We start from the raw sequence: 20,744 nt of genomic DNA, 5'->3' as shown, positions 1-20,744 counted from the left end.
AGATGATTTGAAGGCCATTCAAAGCAACTTCCATTACACCTACGCAGTGCCACAGACTGATCACCTCCATGCTATGCCAAATTGATGCTGTAATTCATGCAAAAGGAGCCCCAACCAAGTATTGAGTGCATGGAAATGAAAATACTTAACCTCTCACCCACTGGACCGGACTGTAGAAGAGCTGAGCAGCTCCTTGAGCGGCTGGCTGAGACATCCTCTGTGCAAGAAGGAGCGCTACCGCAGCTCCTTCATCCCCACCGCTGTCATAACCTCTGTATTTGTAAATACCTGCAATAACTGTCACTTTAGGACATTCACCTCCACTTTTTTACTGTACATGTTATTTTATTTTATTCTATTATTACTTGTTTTTGCACATTTTTGTTCTTGTTCTTTGATTGCACATTTTTTGATAACTATCTGCAACCTACTTGTGTGTTACTAAGAGCAGCTGTAAAAAGTTAATTTGTGTACAGAGGAGCACAGTCCCAAGAATAGTTGTAAAATACCATATAGAACCCTCAATCTCCCAGGCCTCTTATAGAGGACCGATCTTAATGTGGTTTCCAAGAATCTATGACTGGATTGAAAGATTGCTGTACAATAGAGAAACTCCTCCAGTTTTGTTTTTTGACTGGGCAAACATCCCATTAGCTTGATGAGCCAAACGTGCACAGACATTTATATGTAAAGATAAACAGCTGCCCAATTAAGGGTTCCAGGTTTTTACTGAGTGGCAGGGTATTAATGGATGCTTAAACTGCCTTTTTCCCTCAGTAAAACGGTTTTGGAGCTTTAAAGACTTGTCTTTAAATGATACAAAACATACGACTAACAGCATTTTCTAATCAGTCTTAAGAATTTAATGTGCTTTTGTATGGCCATCATTAACTTATGTAAACAGTGATGTTAATGTCCTCGAGAAAACACCCACAACACCAACCTTTCCGTAAAGATCCTGTTTTATCCCAGTTGGATCAGGGTGTGGTTACCCTACCCCTTGGACAATTCCTGCATCCTCAGTAAGGCAAGCATTTGGTACTGTTAGGTGGCAATGCCACAGTGAACCCTGCTTGATCTACTCAGATCCTATGTTCATTATCTTCAGCTTAGTGAATTAATCTCAATTAATTAATTCCAACTCTATTCATAAAGGGGCAAATTATAATTAAAACCCAATGTTTTTAAAAGGACTTAAGAAAACATTCTATACCATCACATATTTACATGATTTATTAGCATATCTTTTAGTTCGTCAATACATTTGAATTTCATTTGGCAAAAGAACAAAGATTCAATTAGTGGGCTCAACATAAAAATCTAAAGACAAAACACAAATCGAAGTTTATTTATAGAAGACTTCCACTTGATTTACCGTTAGTTACACAATCAAAGCTGTCTACTGACAAACGTAGCAGATTCAAGATGATTTTTTACAGGACATCTGAGATAACTGAAGCATAACATCAGCAGCTTACAGTACATACTGCACAATGAGAGTCTCTGACTGTTATCAGATTTTATTAAAGACGCATCATATAACATGCATTTTGTTTGATGCATTTATTGACAGATTTTAGTTGTGATGCTTTAAATGAATGAGGAAAAAATCTGAACCCTTAACCTGAAAGGCAAAAATCAAAGATTTTGATCTCTGGTCAGTTGATTAGTGCACACCTAGAAAACTTCTAAAGAAATATTTGACAATTACTTTCCTGTTTAGGCCTGAAAGCAGCAGACCACAAGCCTTGTTTAAAACAGTTTGTGCTTTTATAATGTGTGCCAATCTCAACCATTCCACTGAGATGTTTTAAAGTTTGTTCTTTTAATTTTGATGTGACCGGCCCTTTAATCTTACATACAGGCAACATTCAAAGCCACTCTGGGCTCAGTCAGCTAACAAGAGCACTTTTTGTACTTTGGTCAAAGGCAATATTGGAGTATTATGTATATATTAAAAATAATAAAAATAAGCAGTAGTTACATGTTATGCATAGCACAAATTCCAAATGAAAATAAAGAGACTGCACCTACAGTATTATACACGGAGTACAGAACTAAAGGATCTGTTGAATCAATGCATACAAATCAAATATTTACAAGAATAACAATTTTGCCACAGGACTCCATAGAGCTTTAAATACAAGGTTTACAACCATATTTGGAAAACAGGCTGATAAGGTGCAAAGAAAACAGGCACAAAACTATCAAACAGCCCTGGGGAAAAAAATGAAAACAAACAAAAAATAAAAAGATCTAACCATGCACCAATAACCACAGAGCCCAGAATTATTCCATCAGTTCAGGCAAAATGAACCCTTACAGCACAGTTGAACTCTATGTTCCCCTGTTTGATGGCTGTACCATCCAAAAGGAATTCTGACAAGGACACATATGTCCAGAAAAACAAAACAAAAAGGGTAATTCAACTTGAAAGCTAACTTTCAAACAGCTGCAGTAGTTGACCATGAAAGGGTTAAAAGACTGCTTACATTCTGAGTTAAACTGACTTTTCTATACTTCTATTTGTAGTCAGCTTAACACAAACGTTTACAAATGTGAGCGCTAAAATACAAAAAGGGTCGCAGAAATGTCAGATGTTCCAACATTTCTTCAAATGTCCAACTTAGTCACAAGGGATTCTCTGAACAACACTTGAACAGCAGGGACAGATTGTAAAGACACAGCATTAAGGTCGTGGGTCTGGGAGGTCTTCAGGGATCTGGTTCTGTTGCCCAGCAGCTCTGCTCTGTCACACAGCTTCTGCACAAACACAAACAGAATTCATGAACATGGCATTTGGTTTGTTAGTGCAAGGTCAGATGTGAAGGTTTCGGAACGTTTTCTTGATCATAAACCAAAATAGAATTTGATTTATTTATTTTTTTTTAACATAGCATGTCAAATCGATGTGTTGTTTATTTCTGTGAAGAACAATGCACCTGATGGTGCGAAACCACACTCTTTCCCTAAAAAGGCCATGCTACTGAGAAAGTTAAGAGTGATTTGTACAAAATGATTTCAAATGTGCCAAACCCGAATAAACTAACTTGCATGGCTCTGGTGCACTGAGGTGGTGTGTCCTAGCCAGGAATCGGAACAGAAGGCAAGCTGTTAACTCTGCATTTCAAACAAATAATGTTTAGCTCCTAAAACCTGGATGGTCTGTAACAAGGAGACACACACTTTGGCATGGCGACAACGTGAATGCACATAAAGGGGTTGGACAATGAAACTGAAACACTTGTCATTTTAGTGTGGGAGGTTTTATGGCTAAATTGGACCAGCCTGGTAACCAGTCTTCATTGATTGCACATTGCACCAGTAAGAGCAGAGTGTGAAGGTTCAATTAGCAGGGTAAGAGCACAGTTTTGCTCAAAATATTGAAATGCACACAACATTATGGGTGACATACCAGAGTTCAAAAGAGGACAAATTGTTGGTGCACGTCTTGCTGGCGCATCTGTGACCAAGACAGCCAGTCTTTGTGATGTATCAAGAGCCACGGTATCCAGGGTAATGTCAGCATACCACCAAGAAGGACGAACCACATCCAACAGGATCAACTGTGGACGCAAGAGGAAGCTGTCTGAAAGGGATGTTCGGGTGCTAACCCGGATTGTATCCAAAAAACATAAAACCACGGCTGCCCAAATCACGGCAGAATTAAATGTGCACCTCAACTCTCCTGTTTCCACCAGAACTGTCCGTCGGGAGCTCCACAGGGTCAATATACACGGCCGGGCTGCTATAGCCAAATCTTTGGTCACTCATGCCAATGCCAAACGTCGGTTTCAATGGTGCAAGGAGCGCAAATCTTGGGCTGTGGACAATGTGAAACATGTATTGTTCTCTGATGAGTCCACCTTTACCGTTTTCCCCACATCCGGGAGAGTTACGGTGTGGAGAATCCCCAAAGAAGCGTACCACCCAGACTGTTGCATGCCCAGAGTGAAGCATGGGGGTGGATCAGTGATGGTTTGGGCTGCCATTTCATGGCATTCCCTTGGCCCAATACTTGTGCTAGATGGGCGCGTCACTGCCAAGGACTACCGAACCATTCTTGAGGACCATGTGCATCCAGTGGTTCAAACATTGTATCCTGAAGGCGGTGCCGTGTATCAGGATGACAATGCACCAATACACACAGCAAGACTGGTGAAAGATTGGTTTGATGAACATGAAAGTGAAGTTGAACATCTCCCATGGCCTGCACAGTCACCAGATCTAAATATTATTGAGCCACTTTGGGGTGTTTTGGAGGAGCGAGTCAGGAAACGTTTTCCTCCACCAGTATCACGTAGTGACCTGGCCACTATCCTGCAAGAAGAATGGCTTAAAATCCCTCTGACCACTGTGCAGGACTTGTATATGTTATTCCCAAGACGAATTGATGCTGTATTGGCCGCAAAAGGAGGCCCAACACCACACTAATAAATTATTGTGGTCTAAAACCAGGTGTTTCAGTTTCATTGTCCAACCCCTGTACACCTGCCGTTCTTTAAGGGAGTCTGTTAGTTTAGCGGTCTCACAGAGTTTTAAAGGACTTTTCCAAGTCAGAGAAGTTCCCTACCTCAGCCCAGGGCTATTTTGGCTACAGAATTTTTTATTAGCTCAATTATGTAGGTTAATGGTAGCCTGTCTCCTAGAAATAGCTACTGACATAGCTGGCTGAGCCTTCATACTCTAGACTTGAAAATTTGTTTCAGAGTATCTGCTTAGCTGTGTTGCTCTCTGAGATGAAGCCACTAAAAAGGAGCTACTACTGCTTCTAACATTTTACTTTACCTTTACATAGAAAGTACTCCTGGACAATCTGCCATGACCAACCCCTAGTCAGTCATGGCTGAACAAAAGCTGTTTTTACACCAGTGACTCAGCTTCCTTAGTCAGAACTCAGTGATTGCTTGGTTAAATTTCAATTATGGGACTACAACTGAATTATACCAGCGAACCCAAGGATCATTCTCTCTTAGCACAAGATGCTTTCCCCTACATAGAGGACTTAATGATATAATTACCTCTTTAGACAGATTGGTTTAGAACCAGCTCTTACCAGTAAAACCCGAAGGATTATTAATGTTATCTGTATCATTGTAATGTTGGCCAGAGATTTTTAGATTTCTCAGAAGGATTGTAGTTTTTCTGTGTCTGTATCTGTGTTTATTTTCTTTGTGATTGTAATTGTATGTACAGCGCTTTGAGTGTCTCGTTACTGAAAAGCACTATATAAATAAACTTACCTTACCTTACAATGGGATTATAATTAACCCACATTTTTCTAACCATTGCTTTTCTTACACAACATTCCCATGACTCTCCATAAGCATCACAGCCAGTACAATCAGCTCAAAAAAACCACGTTCTGTAATATTCTAATCAATAAAATCCTCACTTGTGACAAATCATCTTTTTTTCCAAAGACAATTATATAAATATTTTTAATAAAAAAAACATATTTGTAAAATGAATCCAATCAAAAGCATGTATCAAGAAGTGTTGAAGAAAAGTGCTGACTGCTTTCCAACATGATTTACAGCCTTGTGTAATAACAGCAATTTAAAAGGTGGTAAGTGAAAATTATCTTCCGTTTGGTCTTTGAAAAATAAACTTGACAGCTGAGGAAACTCTACATTTCAGATAATGAAAAGAACACAAAGCTAATGATGAATATCACTTATGCCCTCACCCTGTCCAACAGTCTCCACTGACTCATTTTACAGGTTTGTACATCGAGCCAAATAACAGTGCTGCAGCAGCAGAATGTGTTCGGAAAGAGACGTCGGGACATGGACTTGGCGCCATCAGCCTTTGAGTAGTTGCTCAGCAGTCGGGGACTGTACAGGCCAAGCGTGTTTTTCCTCCACAGCATACTCCTCCCACTGGAGGCTGATCCATCATCACCATTCAACTTTTCACCTGGCAGATGCTCAGCAACCAAAATTCCTGCTTTAAACCTCTTCAAGGTCTAGCAGGCGGTTTTATGTGTTCTGGTGCACCTAAGGTTCCATAAGAAGTCTGGTAATTAAAGCTGAACATTCCAGGGTAAAACAGAGTTCTGAGAACAGGATAGCATTTCCTAATTTTCAACACGGATGTATCAGGCCGTGCTTGGAAGAGACAGAGGAGAGACCCTGGCAGGACGAAGAAACTGTAAGATGAATGTACTACAGGTCTCCTTAGTCACGTTGCTGGCTACAGCTTACCCTGCTTTTGACTGGCAAATATCCAATGCAGCCTTCCATCAACAGCTACTTATAAAAGCCCCGGGTTTGCATTTCTCGGAAGGAGGTGCATATGAGTTGAGGCCGTTAGTAGGAATTTCAGATGACCAGAGAAATCTTTCAATCCATCTTTTTGGTAGTTGGCCAATAGCGGAGCCGTCCACAGGGGTCTATGGTCACAAAGACGTCGCCAAAAACAACAGACTCCTGGTAATGTATTTACAGAGAAAGTCTCACTCTGTCTGAGGGTGGTATCTCTGCTGCAATGCAGTGACCTGATACTAGCCAGGTTCTACACAAGAGTACTTTTCAGAATGATCCAGACCCAGCAGATCCTAAATGAGCCTCCCTGGCTTATCTGAACACAAGAGAGAAAGAAAGGGATTTTCTTTAACAGACAAAGAAAAGATTTATGAGATGAGCTGTGCCAACTGAGTGTGGAAGATCTGCAGGTATTTAAACTCCCATCTGTGGTTGATCATGCGGTCCTGCCTCAGAAGGATGCAGCATTTTAGGAAAGCCAATTGTGATTTAGGACACCCCTGAAAAAATGCTCCAGAGTAAACTTATTGTTGAGATGCTGGAAAACCTTTACTCCCAAACATTTATTCTAAACTTAGCACCAGAAACATTACAGAGTATATTTTCTGACTCACGTTAAATGTTCTAAGCTATTAGTTTAGTGAGGATGTTTGTTTAAATTGCAGCCACATTTTTCATTTTTAACCATACCTTCACTATTTACTTAATTTGGTCAAAATAAACCCACAAACTTGGATATATTTCATTTCCAATTAGCTCCTTACTCTCTGGATTTATTTACATCACATAAAAACAGAAATGATTGACAGATGTGGTTGTGCTGTCAAACAGAGGCTAAAATAAGTGGAGATTGTTTAATTAGAATAAGGTACAGATAATAAATTTGTATTTACTTAGTTTGCCAAGCAACAAAATTAGGCATACTTTAAGATAACTCTGACCACTAGATGGCAACAAAGTGCTTTCAATACACTCCTTTAAATGTGTTGAATATGCAGTAACCGGCAATAGTGAGATACATATCCACCTTGGCAACATTGAGACCCAATGCAGATTAAAGTAGATAAATGACAATAATTTACAAGGGTTTAGGTGACCAGCTATTTGCAGTCTACTTTTTTTGGAGTAACAGAATAAAGGGATTCCAATACCAATCCTCACCATAATTTAGAATTTTATCTGTTGACATTTTTCCATTTACGAGTTAAATATGGTGGTGGCAGCATCATGCTGTGGGGATGCTTTGTTAAGCAGGGGCAGAGAAGCTGGTCAGTGTATAGATGGATGGAGCTAAAACTCCTGGAAGAAAACCTGTTAGAGATTAAAGCATATTAATTTGTTAGAATGACCCAGTCAATGTCCAGACCTAAATCTCATAGTCAGCCTCTGGAAAAAGTTGAGTTTGAGTTATTTTGCACAGAAGAACTGGCAAAACTTTTAATATGAGGATGGGCAAAGCTGGTAGAGGCTTAGCATGAAGGTAAAGGTGGTTTAACAATGTACTGACTCAGAGGAGCTCAATATTTCTGCAAAACAGATTTTAGACATTTTTGTTAAACAAATGTTGGAAACCATTTGTCACTTTCCCACCACTTAACAATTATGCACCAATTTGTGTTAATCCATCACATGAAATCCTCTAAAAAAAAAAAAAAAAAAAAGGTTTATGGCTTTAATGTAACAAAGAAGTCTGAATTGTTTTGCAAAGCACTGTACCTTCTGTGGCACAGCATACACTAAACTATTACTTTATAGCTTATATGTTATATTAAAGCTTCATTTCTTGTTTCCAAGTGACTTAAAAACAAAGCTAACACTTTTCCTTGTTCTTTGCAAATGTGGCCTTCAAAGTCAACAAGCAAGTGGCTTTTTAAATGTTGGAATAGTTTCATTAATCCCATGTAGCAACATCCAGAGGGCTCCTGTCATCAAGAGATTCTCCATGAATTTTAGGATTAGTTACTCAGGTTGGCTTGCTCATGTATTCTAAACATCAACCTCTCAGTAAATTTACAGCATGACTAAACACTGGGCGCTACAATGTGAAGTCATAAAGGAGGTAGAATAATCCTTAAAAAATGCTCCATAAAACAGGCTTCCTAGTGGGGAAGTAGCTCATTAATATTACTCACAGCTTCTAACTTTGATGTGGGATCCGTCTTTGAAAGGGTAGGAGGCATTTTTTTAGGAGCAATGGACAGAGGGGCAAAAGAGGAGAGCAGCTTGTGTTATTACTCCCTTTTATTTCCAGAGCCAATTCGCTCCAACTCTCAGTTACAGCTATGGGAAAAAATGTGTGATGTCGAAATGTTTAGCTTGCTGAGCATAATATATCTCCATAAAATCTGAGCTACTGGAACAGGCCTTGGCTCTAGTTGTGGTTGGACTCACCATGTTACTGATTTTATCTGGTGAAGCTTCTGTCTTCATAGATGGTGATCTCGATCTTGTCAAGGCTGTCAAGGAAAAGCAGCTGCAGCAGTTTCACATTTAGTTTAAGAAACAATAGGTCTAATTACTGCAGCTGTTATATTTGCTTTGTGTGCCTGCCTGAGCTACAAAACAGGGCTCAGTGACATTTCACTTTATTTAATATAAAAAATCTTTTCTCGACAGTTTGGAGCATCATTTTTGGCAGCAAACCCTCAAAAATCTGGTAAAAATGAATTAAAATGAACTAATGTTTTACTAGCACAATCTTAAACTGAACCTTTGAGAAGAACCCAACTTTTATGTTTAGAACATTTATTAGAGTAAAACAAATATTTACATTTTAATTCGAAGCTTCTTGTTTCCTTCGAGTATAAACCTGGCAGAGGCCCATTTCTCCTCTCTACTCTTCAAAATGAGAAAGACAAGAGGACATGTTTTCAATTAGGCAGGTTTGTGTAGATTTTCATCAGTCAGGAAACAGCTAGTTGTGGGTGTGTATCTCTTCCAAAGACCCTGTGGATCTTGAAAAGGACACTGCATCATGAAATCATGAATTTGGTGAACTCTGACGGTAAAATGAAATGGGATGATACTGGGTATTTCCAGTATTTCCATTGTGGAGAGAGAAATGGTCAGAGATTTCTCACTCTGTTTGCTCCAGCCTCGTGAAATGTCATAGAAGTGCAGGTCTATAGCAAAAGGGGGTTGTACCAACATTTACAACAGGGATGCCAATAAATATGGTGAACATGATTTCATGTAAAAACAAATGAATACATTTCCGATTAAATGTACTCAAATAAAACATTGGTTTGTGGTGCACTTTTCAGTGTGAGATTCTGCTGCTCCAATAAATCTGATGGAATGCAACAGAGCGTGCCAGAAACAAATGTTGACGCTGAAAAATCAGGTATTTGGCAGATATGTTTTGTCATTATTTGCCATTATTTATTTCAGCGCTCAGGGTCTTTAGAAGTCTGTTAAAAATATATGTAAGAAAACAGATATCCCCTGAATCCTGCATGCAAAGGTACAGTTTAGGACCAAATAGACAAAACAAATCCAGAAACATGATCTGAAAATATTAAATTGTCATATTCCTTTTGTTAATATGTTGAAACTATAGTTGAGGTGAAACTCTGCTGTCAGACCCCCTTCCCCCCGGTGGTCTTATGCCAAAATCAGCACAGCAGCTTGACATTGTTGGAGAAATTATCCAGATTGCTGTCACTTCAATAAAATCTCAGGCAGGACAGGGAACAAAGCTCAGCTGCTAACAATTTCAGTCATATTCTGTTAACCCTGATCTCCTCTACCCTCCCAGATGTAATTAAAGAGCATACCGAGTCACCACACACACGCAGATATACAGCGACAGTCAGGATGTTGGTGCACCCACTTGCTTTATGTAGATGTTATGGATTACATTTGACTTTTATCTAACTTTTTACAGCATATAATTTCATAGCACCAGATTTCCTGTAAACTGTTTTGACTGTTAGATTCCATATTTACCCACTAAAGGAAAGTGGGGGGCAGCTGGCCTGTAAACTACTACAACTGTGGTAAATTGTTTAGCTGGCAGTTTTTCTATAATTGCCCAAAATAATCAGAACTGTTCGCTTTCCTGACCATTCTAATGCTTACAGAGAGGATTGTTCTTCTGATGAGCACTGCGGCTTACAATCATCACAGTGTCTGTGAAATAAAGTACTTAATAATTATGGATTCACATGGGAATTTAGGATACGACTCGGAGTCCTCTTTCGATAGGATCTGTCAGCAGGAGGCCTCGCGGTGCATAGATCTTGTCATTCTGTTCCTGGATATACTTTGCAATCCTCTTCAGAACCTAAAAAAACAAAGAACAATGAATTTGTTTTCCACGATTTTCTTTCCTGAAGTTTAAGTGCCCCAAATATAAATATAGTAAGCATGTTTAGCCAAGATCAGGCTCTATTTACAATATGTTTATGCTGGATATTTTGGATCATTTAAATCAACTATTTTGTAATTGTAAATCAGTACTGAACATCATAAGATCACAAAAACTATGTTTAAGGGAAATCAACCATTTCTTTCCCATCTAGCCTCTAAACAAAGCATGGTGCAGCAGACCAGTATTATAACTAGTAGCTTACTAAGATTGGGACTGGGGTAAAAACCACCATCCAACAGCTGTAGAGCTGTGAAAAAGTAGTGACTCCCTTTCAGATTTCCTCCATTTCTGTTTTTTTTTTTTTAACCACTTGTTCATTTTTTAAATCTTCTAATAAATTGTAGCATCACAGACAAAGAAAACCTAAAATAAACACAAACGCAGTTTTCAAATTATTTTTTTATTAAAACCCTTTATGACCTACCATAGAACAAGTTTGCCAGAGCATATGTTTACATTTGTACATGCTGTAGAGCCATTTTTTTGGAGCATTTCAATTTGTTATACATCAATACAATATATTCAAAATGTTTATATTTTGTATATAATAACTTCATATTAACTAAGTAAATTGCTAAAAAGTGCAATTAACCACGAGAAAAATTTAAATAGTTTTTTTTTCGCACTAATTTTCCTAAATACAGAAATATTATAGCTCTATCCCTCAAACGTTGCAATTTAAAAAAGTTGCACAAACCCCTTTCAAACCACAGGAAATTTATTTGGAGTGTGTCCATAACTTCAGTTTTGAAATACACAAATTTTTTTGAACAGAGACCAAAACGAATATAAAATGTACATTGTGAACAGTTTGAGAAAAGATAATATGTACATCAAAATAAACTATTTACAGAAGTGTAATTAAATCTCTAAGTGTGCCAGATACCTATGAACACACATATGTTCATAAGACCATCTTCAAAAAATAAAAAGTGCAAAAAAACAACGAAAATGAAAGCGAAAGTGCGAGCGAAGTTTACTGCAAAAAACTACAACTTCTGGGAAAAAGAAAAAAGACCACTCCCGGGAAAAAACACCCAGGAAATGACATCACTTCCGGTTGTTGCAGGCATTGGTGTGAAAGAAAACCATGTGATAGTTCATCCACCAATGTCATCACGCATATTCCAATGTAGAAAGTACACTTTGGTCTGGATTTTAATGTTCGTTTTTTGCGCTTTTTTACTGGATTTCTGCATCAGTTTCTAGAAAATAAAAATCGTGCTCCGGGACATGTGGTGAGTAGAATATTTAAGTTGAACTTTCCGGTTTCATTTGAAAAAAAAAAAAAAAGGTATTGTTCTAGCTTATTTGGTCGCAATTCTACAGGCGTTTAAAAATAGATATGCAAATGGAAGCACCGGTGCTCCCGCCAGTCATAAAGGGTTAAGGGAAAAACCCTATCCTAAGTAACATAACCCTATCAGAAGTAATATCCCCTCTAAGCCTCATAACTGGTTGTGGCACCCTGTGTCAACAACTCGCTCACCTCTTTGAAGATTTGTTTTAATTCATCCACATTGGAGGGTTTCAGGCATGAACAGCCTGTTTAAATAACATCATGCCACAGCATCTTAATCAGATCAGACAATCCAGTCCAGACAATAACTAGGCCACTCCAAAACCTGATGCCCCTGATCATCACACTCCCACCACTATATTGGACTGTGGGTATGACACTCGTTTCTGAAAGTGTTATTTAGCTTTAAAAAACATTCAACTTTTGCTCATCAGTCTACAGAATGTTTTCCCAGAAGTCTTATGGATCATCAAAATGTTTTTGGGCATATTTAAAACAGGCCTTGCGTGTTTTTTGTTTTGTTTTTATCAGCAATGGTTTTGGCCTTAGAACTCTTTCATGCAGACCATTTCTCTTTCTTATTGTTGAATCATAAACTCTGACCTTAAATGAAGCAACTGAGGCCTGCAGACCGTTAGATGTTGTTCTGGGTTCTCTTGTGACCTCCTGGATGAGCCTAGCACTGTTCAAAGTTATCTCCATTAGTGGATCTCACCGTGTTTTATTAGAGTCCCAAAACCTTAGAAATGAGCCCTACCAGACTGACAGATGTCAGCGGCTTTGTTTCTCGTCTGTCTTTTGTTTCTTCAGAACAAGCGAAGGTGTGTGCTCTGGGAGATCTTTTAGGGTACTTCATGTTACCAGCCAGGTTCTAAGTGACATCTAAATTATAGAGGTCTAGCAGTAATAAGGTTTAGATGTGGGTAGTGACACTAAATCCAGTTGCCTAAAAAAAAAGTGTGGTTAATCACAGTTAATTTAAGATTTAACATGGGAGGAAATTACTTTTTACTTAGGTTTAGGTTGAATTTCATGTTTAAAGTAGTTTTTTCCTCTCCATTCAGATAAAAATCAGCATATACCCATTTTATCATTTTAACAGCCACTCTGAAAAGAAAACAGGAAATAGCTGCTTCTTCCGAATGTTTGCTTTGAGTCTCTTGATAAGACCAAAAGGATTTGTTTGGGTGCAGGTGGACGCAGTTCAAGTATTGCTAGACCAAATACACATTTGAATATTGTATGAGTTTACAAAGCCAACATATCTCACCTTCTCATAATGAGTCTCCATACACAGAAAGACTGCGTAAGCTGTGAGGCACGCCAGACAGCCTTCAATAAATGACTGACTTCCCAGCTTCTCTGCCTCTGCATAAAGGTTGTTCAGTGTCCGTATCGTCTCTTCAAACTGCTGCTTGTCAATCTAACATATATAAAAGCAAAACAGATTAAACATTTCAAATCAGGATTTACAGCTGTGTGTGTTGTTTCCAGGATGTATTTAAGTAATTATTCTACTCTTTTGATAAATGAGGGGCTGCATGTTTTTAGACTGGTCATGCATCAAGGAAACTCTAGGCTTCCTTCCTGCATTTCGAAACACCTCCTGAACGATGAGGATGCCTCGGCTGTGCGCCTTGGGGCTGTTTCTACTTAATAACTGGCGGGAATTGGTCCAACTTGGACACAAACATCAAAAATCTACTAACTAATCCTCAAAATATTCCTTCCTAGAGACATAGATCTTCTTTAGAGTTAAATCGATCTCAGTTGTTCTCTAAGATCCTTAGACTGGTGCGTTGACAGTTGCCTTGAAAAAGTATTCACACCCCTGAACTTTTCTGCACTTTGTTGTGTTACAACCACAAACTTCAATGCATTTCATTTGTGTCTAGTGTGATAGATAAAGTGACACATAATTATGAAGTGCAAGAAAAACAATATATGGATTTCTAGAAGAAAAACCTAAAAAGAGTGGCACGCATTTGTATTGACTTCCATTTTACCTCTTGAACCTCTACATAACCTCCAGTGAAACCAACTTCCTTCTGAAGTCACCAAGTTAGTAAAACAACAATCATCAAGTTTAAAGTTACACTGAAAGCTTTGACCATCTCACATAGTACTTTTTAATCCATCATGTAAAACCGGGAGGAGTATGGCATAAATGTATGATTCCCAAGACATAATGGCCGTCCAGCTAAACTGACCGGCAAGGAAGGCATTACTAAGAGAATCAACCAAGAGGCCAATGGGAACTCTGGAGGAGCTGCAGAGATCCCCAGTTCAGCTGGGATAATATGTTTACAGGACAACTGTTAGTTGTGCTGTTTGCAAATCCGGTCTCTATGGAATAATGGCAAGAAGAAAGCAGTTGTTGAAAAGACGCCATAAGAAGTCCTGTTTACCACAAGCCATGTTGGGGACACAGCAAACATGTGGAAGAATGTTCTCCAGTCTAAATGATCTAAAATTGACTTTTTTAGCCAACAAGCAAAACGTTAGGATGTAGTATATGCCTCACTGGGCCCGTCCGAACCACAAAAAACATCTGCTAGACCAGAATAACCACAAAAACCCAGCCTTCCGCATGCGTAAATACACGGTCAGAAGCGCCCTGCGCAATGAGCAACAGAGAAGAGAATAATCTCCGTTTATGGTGGAGGCTGAGACGAAAGACCTGCTGCTGTGAATTGTGATGATGTTGAGCAGAGCAGGTCAACAACTCCGTAGGTGGAGGAGGAAACCAATCAGCTGCTGAATCATGCCTGATGGCACAGCGCAACATCCCCTGCGTGCCATGAGCGCAACAGCAGAGGGAATCATTTCTGATCACAGGGAGGCTTGAGGAATTTAGCTGTAGTGACAATAAGAGAGGTCACGAATCGGGGCTGGGAGATAATTATGATCTCACTCTGAGCCTGCAGGTGAAAGAGTGAGCCGATATGAAAGCTCAGTGAAATAATAATCATTCTGCTCTCCACATAATTCATTCAGTTAGAACCCTGAGAACAGAATGGGAAACGTCCTGCAGATAAAACATAATAAATGAGCACGGAGATGACCAGGAAGCTGCCACGCAAATGTCCTCTACCATCATTCATCCATGCAGAGCTGTGGGGGATGGAATCCCCCAGCGGAAGTGAACTCAGAGCTTCTGCGGAGGATCCAATACAGAAAAGTATCAGTATGTGAAACAGCCTCACATAACCAGTGTGAAAGGCACTGTGCAGACACACAGGACAGAAGATGAGAGTAGTTTCCTCCTCAGAGCTATGAGGAGGATAGAAGCCATTCAGAGTTATCACTCTGGACCTGAAGGAGTTTGTGATTCTTTAGTTATAAAAGCAGGATTAGGATGCTGCTCAGCTGAGCTGCCGTCGCCCTGTATTCTGAAACAGGAAGAAGCAACAGAGAGCACAGATAATCACGCAATCTCTTGGCAGATGTCAGACTTAACAGAAGAGCTGTTTTGAATGACAGAAATGTAATTAAAGCTGTAGTAGAAGTCCCCTGAATTATGTGCATGACTTCCAGCAGGAGGCCGATCTTCTCTAACCACTCCCGTTTAGCAGCCAGACAGCTGCTCTCAGCTGTGAGAGTCGGGCTCTCAATGTGGCTGTGTTTAACTGCATCGCAGATAATAATCTGGGTTGGGAGAACAGAACTCTTTTCTCAGGTTATGGAAAAACCCAAGTTTGCTAGATGTGCCACCCATGTCCTTGTCTGCACAGCTGCTTCCTCTCTGGATCAAGCTAGTAGAAACCACGGCTGGAGCACTGTCTCCACGCATGTGGAGAACATGAGCGGGGTGACACAGCAACCGAACGGCAGGCGGTTGTATTGATATGGGGTCCCCTGAAAAGCGAAACGCAGATATATAGTATTTAGGAATGATGAGGATGTGTAAATATACGTCTTTCAGATCCAGTCGCTCTGGTGAACATTCTGCAGTATCTGCCGTACTGCCAGCATGTGGAATTGTTTCACCATGATCGATTTTTTGAACAGGGACAGATTGAGAACGGGTCTCGTTCTCACAGGAACCGGGAAATAAAGGGAATAAAACCCTGTTTTCCTCTGCATGTGGAACTCTGGAAATAAAGTCTTTTGCACGGAGTTCTAGCAGTTCTGTGAAAACAGTTCTGCTGTCTCCAGCCAGAACTGTTTCCACAAGCCCTCTGAACGATCGGGAATGTTACAGGAACTGCAGCGTGTAACCTCTGCTGATCCATGTGTCCTTCAATCTGTCCCGGGAGCATAGCACTGCCACTCATAATAGTGCTTTGAGAGGGGGCGCTTTTGTTTGCCGTAATGTGGATTTCAATAACATGAGCCAGTTTAAAGCTCCTGCTGCCATTATATGCTTCGGAATCTCCGAGGAGAACCCATGGAGCCTCTGCTTGAGGAGGACTGCAGATCAGCTTCAGCAGGAAGTTAAGCCTTGGGCGCGCAGCTGGATTCTGCCGGCAAAACTGTGTGAACTGAGTGGGCACATCAGTGAGATGCCATTTCAGAGCGGGCTCCTGCCACGCATTGTGCTGATCGCCTCCACTGATGTTGCCTAACCTGATGGTCCGGCCGGCGGCTGGTGGTGTGGGAGTAGCGGGATTCAGGCTGGAATGGGGCCCCATGCCTCCTGACTATGAAACGTCTGCAGCTGCTCCAGCAAAAACTGAAAAACGGACCAGAGCAGTACTGATAGGACCTTCCAGCAGCTCTTTTCCTTTAATACCTATGTGATAGAAGAGGAGAGACAAAGCCATATTGACACTGCAGCAGGTTCTGCCAAGCAGCGATGAGAGGAGCACACAGCTGACGCTGCATCGAGATTCAGAATGGGGTCGGCAAAGTTACAGAAGTCCTCTGCGTCTTCTGATGGGAGATCCTAATTCTTGAGCCTTCTTAAGACAGCATAGGCGAGGAAAAAGATGCTGTTGGTTGCTGCTGCAGCCTGAGTGGCACACTGATGGAAGCGATCAGTGAGCCTTGCTGCGATCTGATCGCTGGGGAGAAGGGGCACCAGCCGTCGTCCAACGTGCCAGGCCAGCCTGTTCCTTAACGTCACGGTCAGGTTGGGCTCTAGTGCGGAACCCAGAAGAAGCCCTGACCAGTGAAGGACCCTGCCCTCGTGATGTTTGAGAAGGCAAAGACAGGGGCCTTCAGTTGCAGGGGTTCGGTTGCCGCTCTTGACAGGTATGTTGTTACCGAGGCGAAGCGGGGCCTTACCGGGTCTCGTCGGCTAAATGTGCCAAGGCAGTTTACCTGACATCTTAACTGTGGAAGGCGGGCCTAGCGGCACCGGGACGTCTTTAGCACTAGCTACTTTGCTACGATAGCTATGGCCACGCATGTTAGCGAAACCATCGCCAGAAGTGTGGTTGCTGACATCAGTAGGCCCTGAGAGTGGGCTGATGGTGCACTTATCTCGGCTCCTTCTTCCGGAGAAGGGAAGTACGGGTGCTGCCAGTTACCGCCTCAGAGGTGGAATCGACTGATCAAAGGCATCTAGCACTATGTCTAGCTATGGGGATTCTCCTCCTACGGGAAAAAAGATAGCAAGCCTCTGTTGTTTCTCCTCTGGAGGGAGGTATCTGCAGGAAGGGTAGGTGGGCTGCAGGGACAGGGCCAGACCAGTGGTCAGGTCCTAAGCAACCCTCACAGATGGCGTGCCAGTCATAGCCCATGATGTAGCCCGCCATTCTTCTTGCTTATAATGTTCTAAAATTCCATGCTCTTGCTGACGCTGAAGAAAAAAAAAAGCAGCCGATTACCCAGTCTGTGGACAATTTATACAGACCGGGTGAGGCCTACCCAGCAGGTGGGTGTAGACTAAAGATTTCAGTGCTTGCGCATGCGCGAAAGAATAGAACCCACTGGCGATAGCCTTAAAGGGCAAAGCCTATACAAAATAGAACAAAGCATATTGAGGTATTAGAATGATCCAGTTAAAGTACAGACATTGTCTCCATCAATCTGACTGATAATTAAAAACAGCATTACATATGTCTGTGCAGTTGTGTTTACAAATTCCTGAAGAACAATGACCACTATCAAGATGTTTCACTGCTGTATAATCCATCCATCCATCCTTTATTCAATAAAAACAAAATCAAAGCAGATCTCCAGTCAGTTCAACAACGTAACTTTTTGTTTGTTTCTCTTCATTAAAGCATAAAAACAAGAAAACATGAAAGCATCCCACACTGTGACTTTAAAACCGAAGTATGCACCGAACCGTGATTTTTGTGTACCATAACACCCCTAGTACTTTTGCATTGCATGTAGTACTGAGAGCAAAAACCCCAAAACAGACTAATCACTGAGAAGCGTCTAAGTGGAGCCATGAGCAGCAGAAACCCCTCCAATGCTATGCTTTCTTGTGCCTGAGGAATGCAACACAACGTTCTAGCAGCAGGTTTGTTCTCCCTGCAATTTTGCACTCTGTAGGCTGTGATCCAAACCACATGACCTGAGCACCGTTACATTGCTTATGCCAGACAGATAAGGATTTTTAAGATGAAGGATAAGAGCACATTCCTACATACTGTAGCTTTTACAAACACATTCAACAAACATGGCACACTTTGATCTGTAACTGTCAACACAATGTGAACACAGCCCAGTGAAAATAAATAATTATAGAGCAGCCACATACTTAAAATGAAAAGAAAATCCCATATCCTAAATGAACAAATCTGGCAAAAAAAAAAAAAAAAAAAAAAAAAAAAACATTGCAAATCACGTGATTAATGAAAACCACAAAATATGCAAACCCTACAAAAGGAAATAAAAATGTTGGCACAAATAAAAAAGCTAAATCAACTAATTAAATAAAAATGCAGGCCATAAAATATTTGGCCATATGATGCATATTTTAGAAATAGAAGTATAGCTAATCTTGAACGAATGTGTGGGGGAGGAATTTTATGGCAGTGAGCATTTATGTGTATGACCTTTAAATCTTACTGGAAAAAACACTGAAGACCACCCTACTATACGGAAGTGCCAATAAACCTCTTAACATGATGAAAAGCAGCTCTTTTATGTGGCATGAGCATCAAATCCCCAGCTTTCTGTCCATGTGGCTGGCACGGGCTTAAATGTAGCATAAAGCCTGTGCTGTTTCAGCTACCTGCTCTTCATTCTCCACATCAGACCTTCTTCCTCAGCACAACTTACATAAAGACCGAGGTCAAGACTTATCCATGAAGAGAAAGCTGATAGTATCCATCAACAAACTGTGCTTTACTTAAATGCAAAAACAATGGCAGTGTGTCTCCTATTTTAGATCATTTGTTAGAAAAACAGCACTACAGCACCACTATGAGTGTTGACATCTTGCAAGATCCTAAAATTCAAGTAAAGCAAACAGAACCAATAAATGTGGATGAGGAGTACTAAAATAGTGTTATCAACTACTCAAGCACAACAGTTTAACACCGCTGAAAACTCTGCTCTGAATACTAGGGGCATGTCAGCTGTGGCGATCATTTACAAATTCCTGACCAATTCATATGAATTGTTTGGAATTGACGCCTCAAATCAAACTCCACAAACCAGAACAGACAAACACATTGCAGATGTTACATAGTCTGGTTGTTTTTCATCTGCGGACTAAGCCATCAGAAAATGTTCGCTACCATGGCAAATTTTCTGCAGAAGATTAGCACAATGTGAGCACGTTAGTGGGGAGAGGAGAGAGCCAATGTGGCAAAAAAGACATGAAGGCAGATCTGTTGATCCCAGGCGTCTCTGGTGAAATTAGTTTGAAGTAATGAAAAAATGAGTCAGGTGTTCCTCAACCCTCTCCTTACCACTGTGACTCTGGACTAAACCAGTATACAGAGTCAACTTTACACCACTGATACACTTCCTGTTGGTCCTTATCGCCTCTGTGCAGCAATGATGCCCCTATCAAAATGAATACACAGTATATAACTAAGTGAGTAAACTTGCCATACACACTGAACAATTTTATATTTGGTTTTTATTTTATATTACAACAAATAACTTCAATGTGTTTTCTGTCAAAGAACAACACAAAGTAGTACATAACTGGTAGCAAGAAGGAAAACCCTTGCATTGTACCTCTGGCTGTGTTTAAGCTTGTTCTGCTGGAAGGTCAATCTCCACCCCTGCCTCAACGTTTGCAATCTTTAACACGTTTTCGTCCAGGATTCCCGTTTTTATATCCACACCTCCACCAATCAAGCAGCTTTGCTCGCCCTGAGGAAGAAAAGCTTAAGATGGAACCTGAGAGGCCTTTTTGCCATCTCTGTATGTTTTTTTGAAACAGACCTGGCAGCGACAGGATTAGAGTCAACTCACTGCTATTATTGCTCTGACTCGCCACTTAGGGATAGTCCAAGCCCCATATCAGCTAAGTTGTACAAAAGTGAACATGTGCTTTGCTCGAGTGTGTGTTGTGATGATTGCAGTCAGTCCCTTCAGGCAGATGGCTGGAGATTTAAGGTAAAAACACAGAGACCATCTCTGTATCGCATGCTGTGGATGCACATCATTTCTTGCCATTAGCACAGACTCCACAGAGCACTGAGACAGAACCAGGGTTCTCATCAGCGCATTTCAGGGTATCGGCCCTAGACTGACATCTGGGCTTCCTCCATGTGTGGTTTTTACATGTAGGCTATTGCGCATGCGCTGAGTCTGTTCCCGCTTCGTTGCACCCTATGACCCTGTGCGACCGCTAATGACAAAGCGTTCTAAAATCAGGTCAGCTTTGAAGGGTGGGTATAAACGCGTCATATCACAGTGTTCTTCCCACAAATCGGGTGAGGGCGAA

The 20,744-nt window shown here is 40.7% G+C and overlaps 1 protein-coding gene across 2 annotated transcripts in view; it reads right to left on the bottom strand.

Annotated features, from left to right (window-relative positions):
* Positions 1-1,217: 1,217 nt before the first annotated feature.
* LOC124878179 (golgin subfamily A member 7-like) overlaps positions 1,218-20,744 on the bottom strand; it is a 28,597-nt gene continuing 9,070 nt past the window's right edge. Inside the window, exons 3-6 of one of the 2 annotated variants that reach the window (XM_047382007.1) lie at positions 13,209-13,361; positions 10,450-10,551; positions 8,658-8,712; positions 1,218-2,763 (exon numbers count right to left, since the gene is read on the bottom strand). In XM_047382007.1, coding sequence (XP_047237963.1) covers positions 8,671-8,712; positions 10,450-10,551; positions 13,209-13,361 — 297 coding nt within the window. In that variant the 3' untranslated portion in view covers positions 1,218-2,763; positions 8,658-8,670. The remainder of the gene's footprint in view (positions 2,764-8,657; positions 8,713-10,449; positions 10,552-13,208; positions 13,362-20,744) is intronic. The other variant, XM_047382008.1, reaches the window with a different exon arrangement.

Source organism: Girardinichthys multiradiatus, chromosome 12 (genome assembly GCF_021462225.1).
Source record: "Girardinichthys multiradiatus isolate DD_20200921_A chromosome 12, DD_fGirMul_XY1, whole genome shotgun sequence".
NCBI classification, from domain to species: Eukaryota; Metazoa; Chordata; class Actinopteri; order Cyprinodontiformes; family Goodeidae; genus Girardinichthys; species Girardinichthys multiradiatus.
The sequence above is the reverse complement of the archived record's forward strand: the minus strand, read 5'-3'. Positions and strand labels throughout refer to the sequence as shown.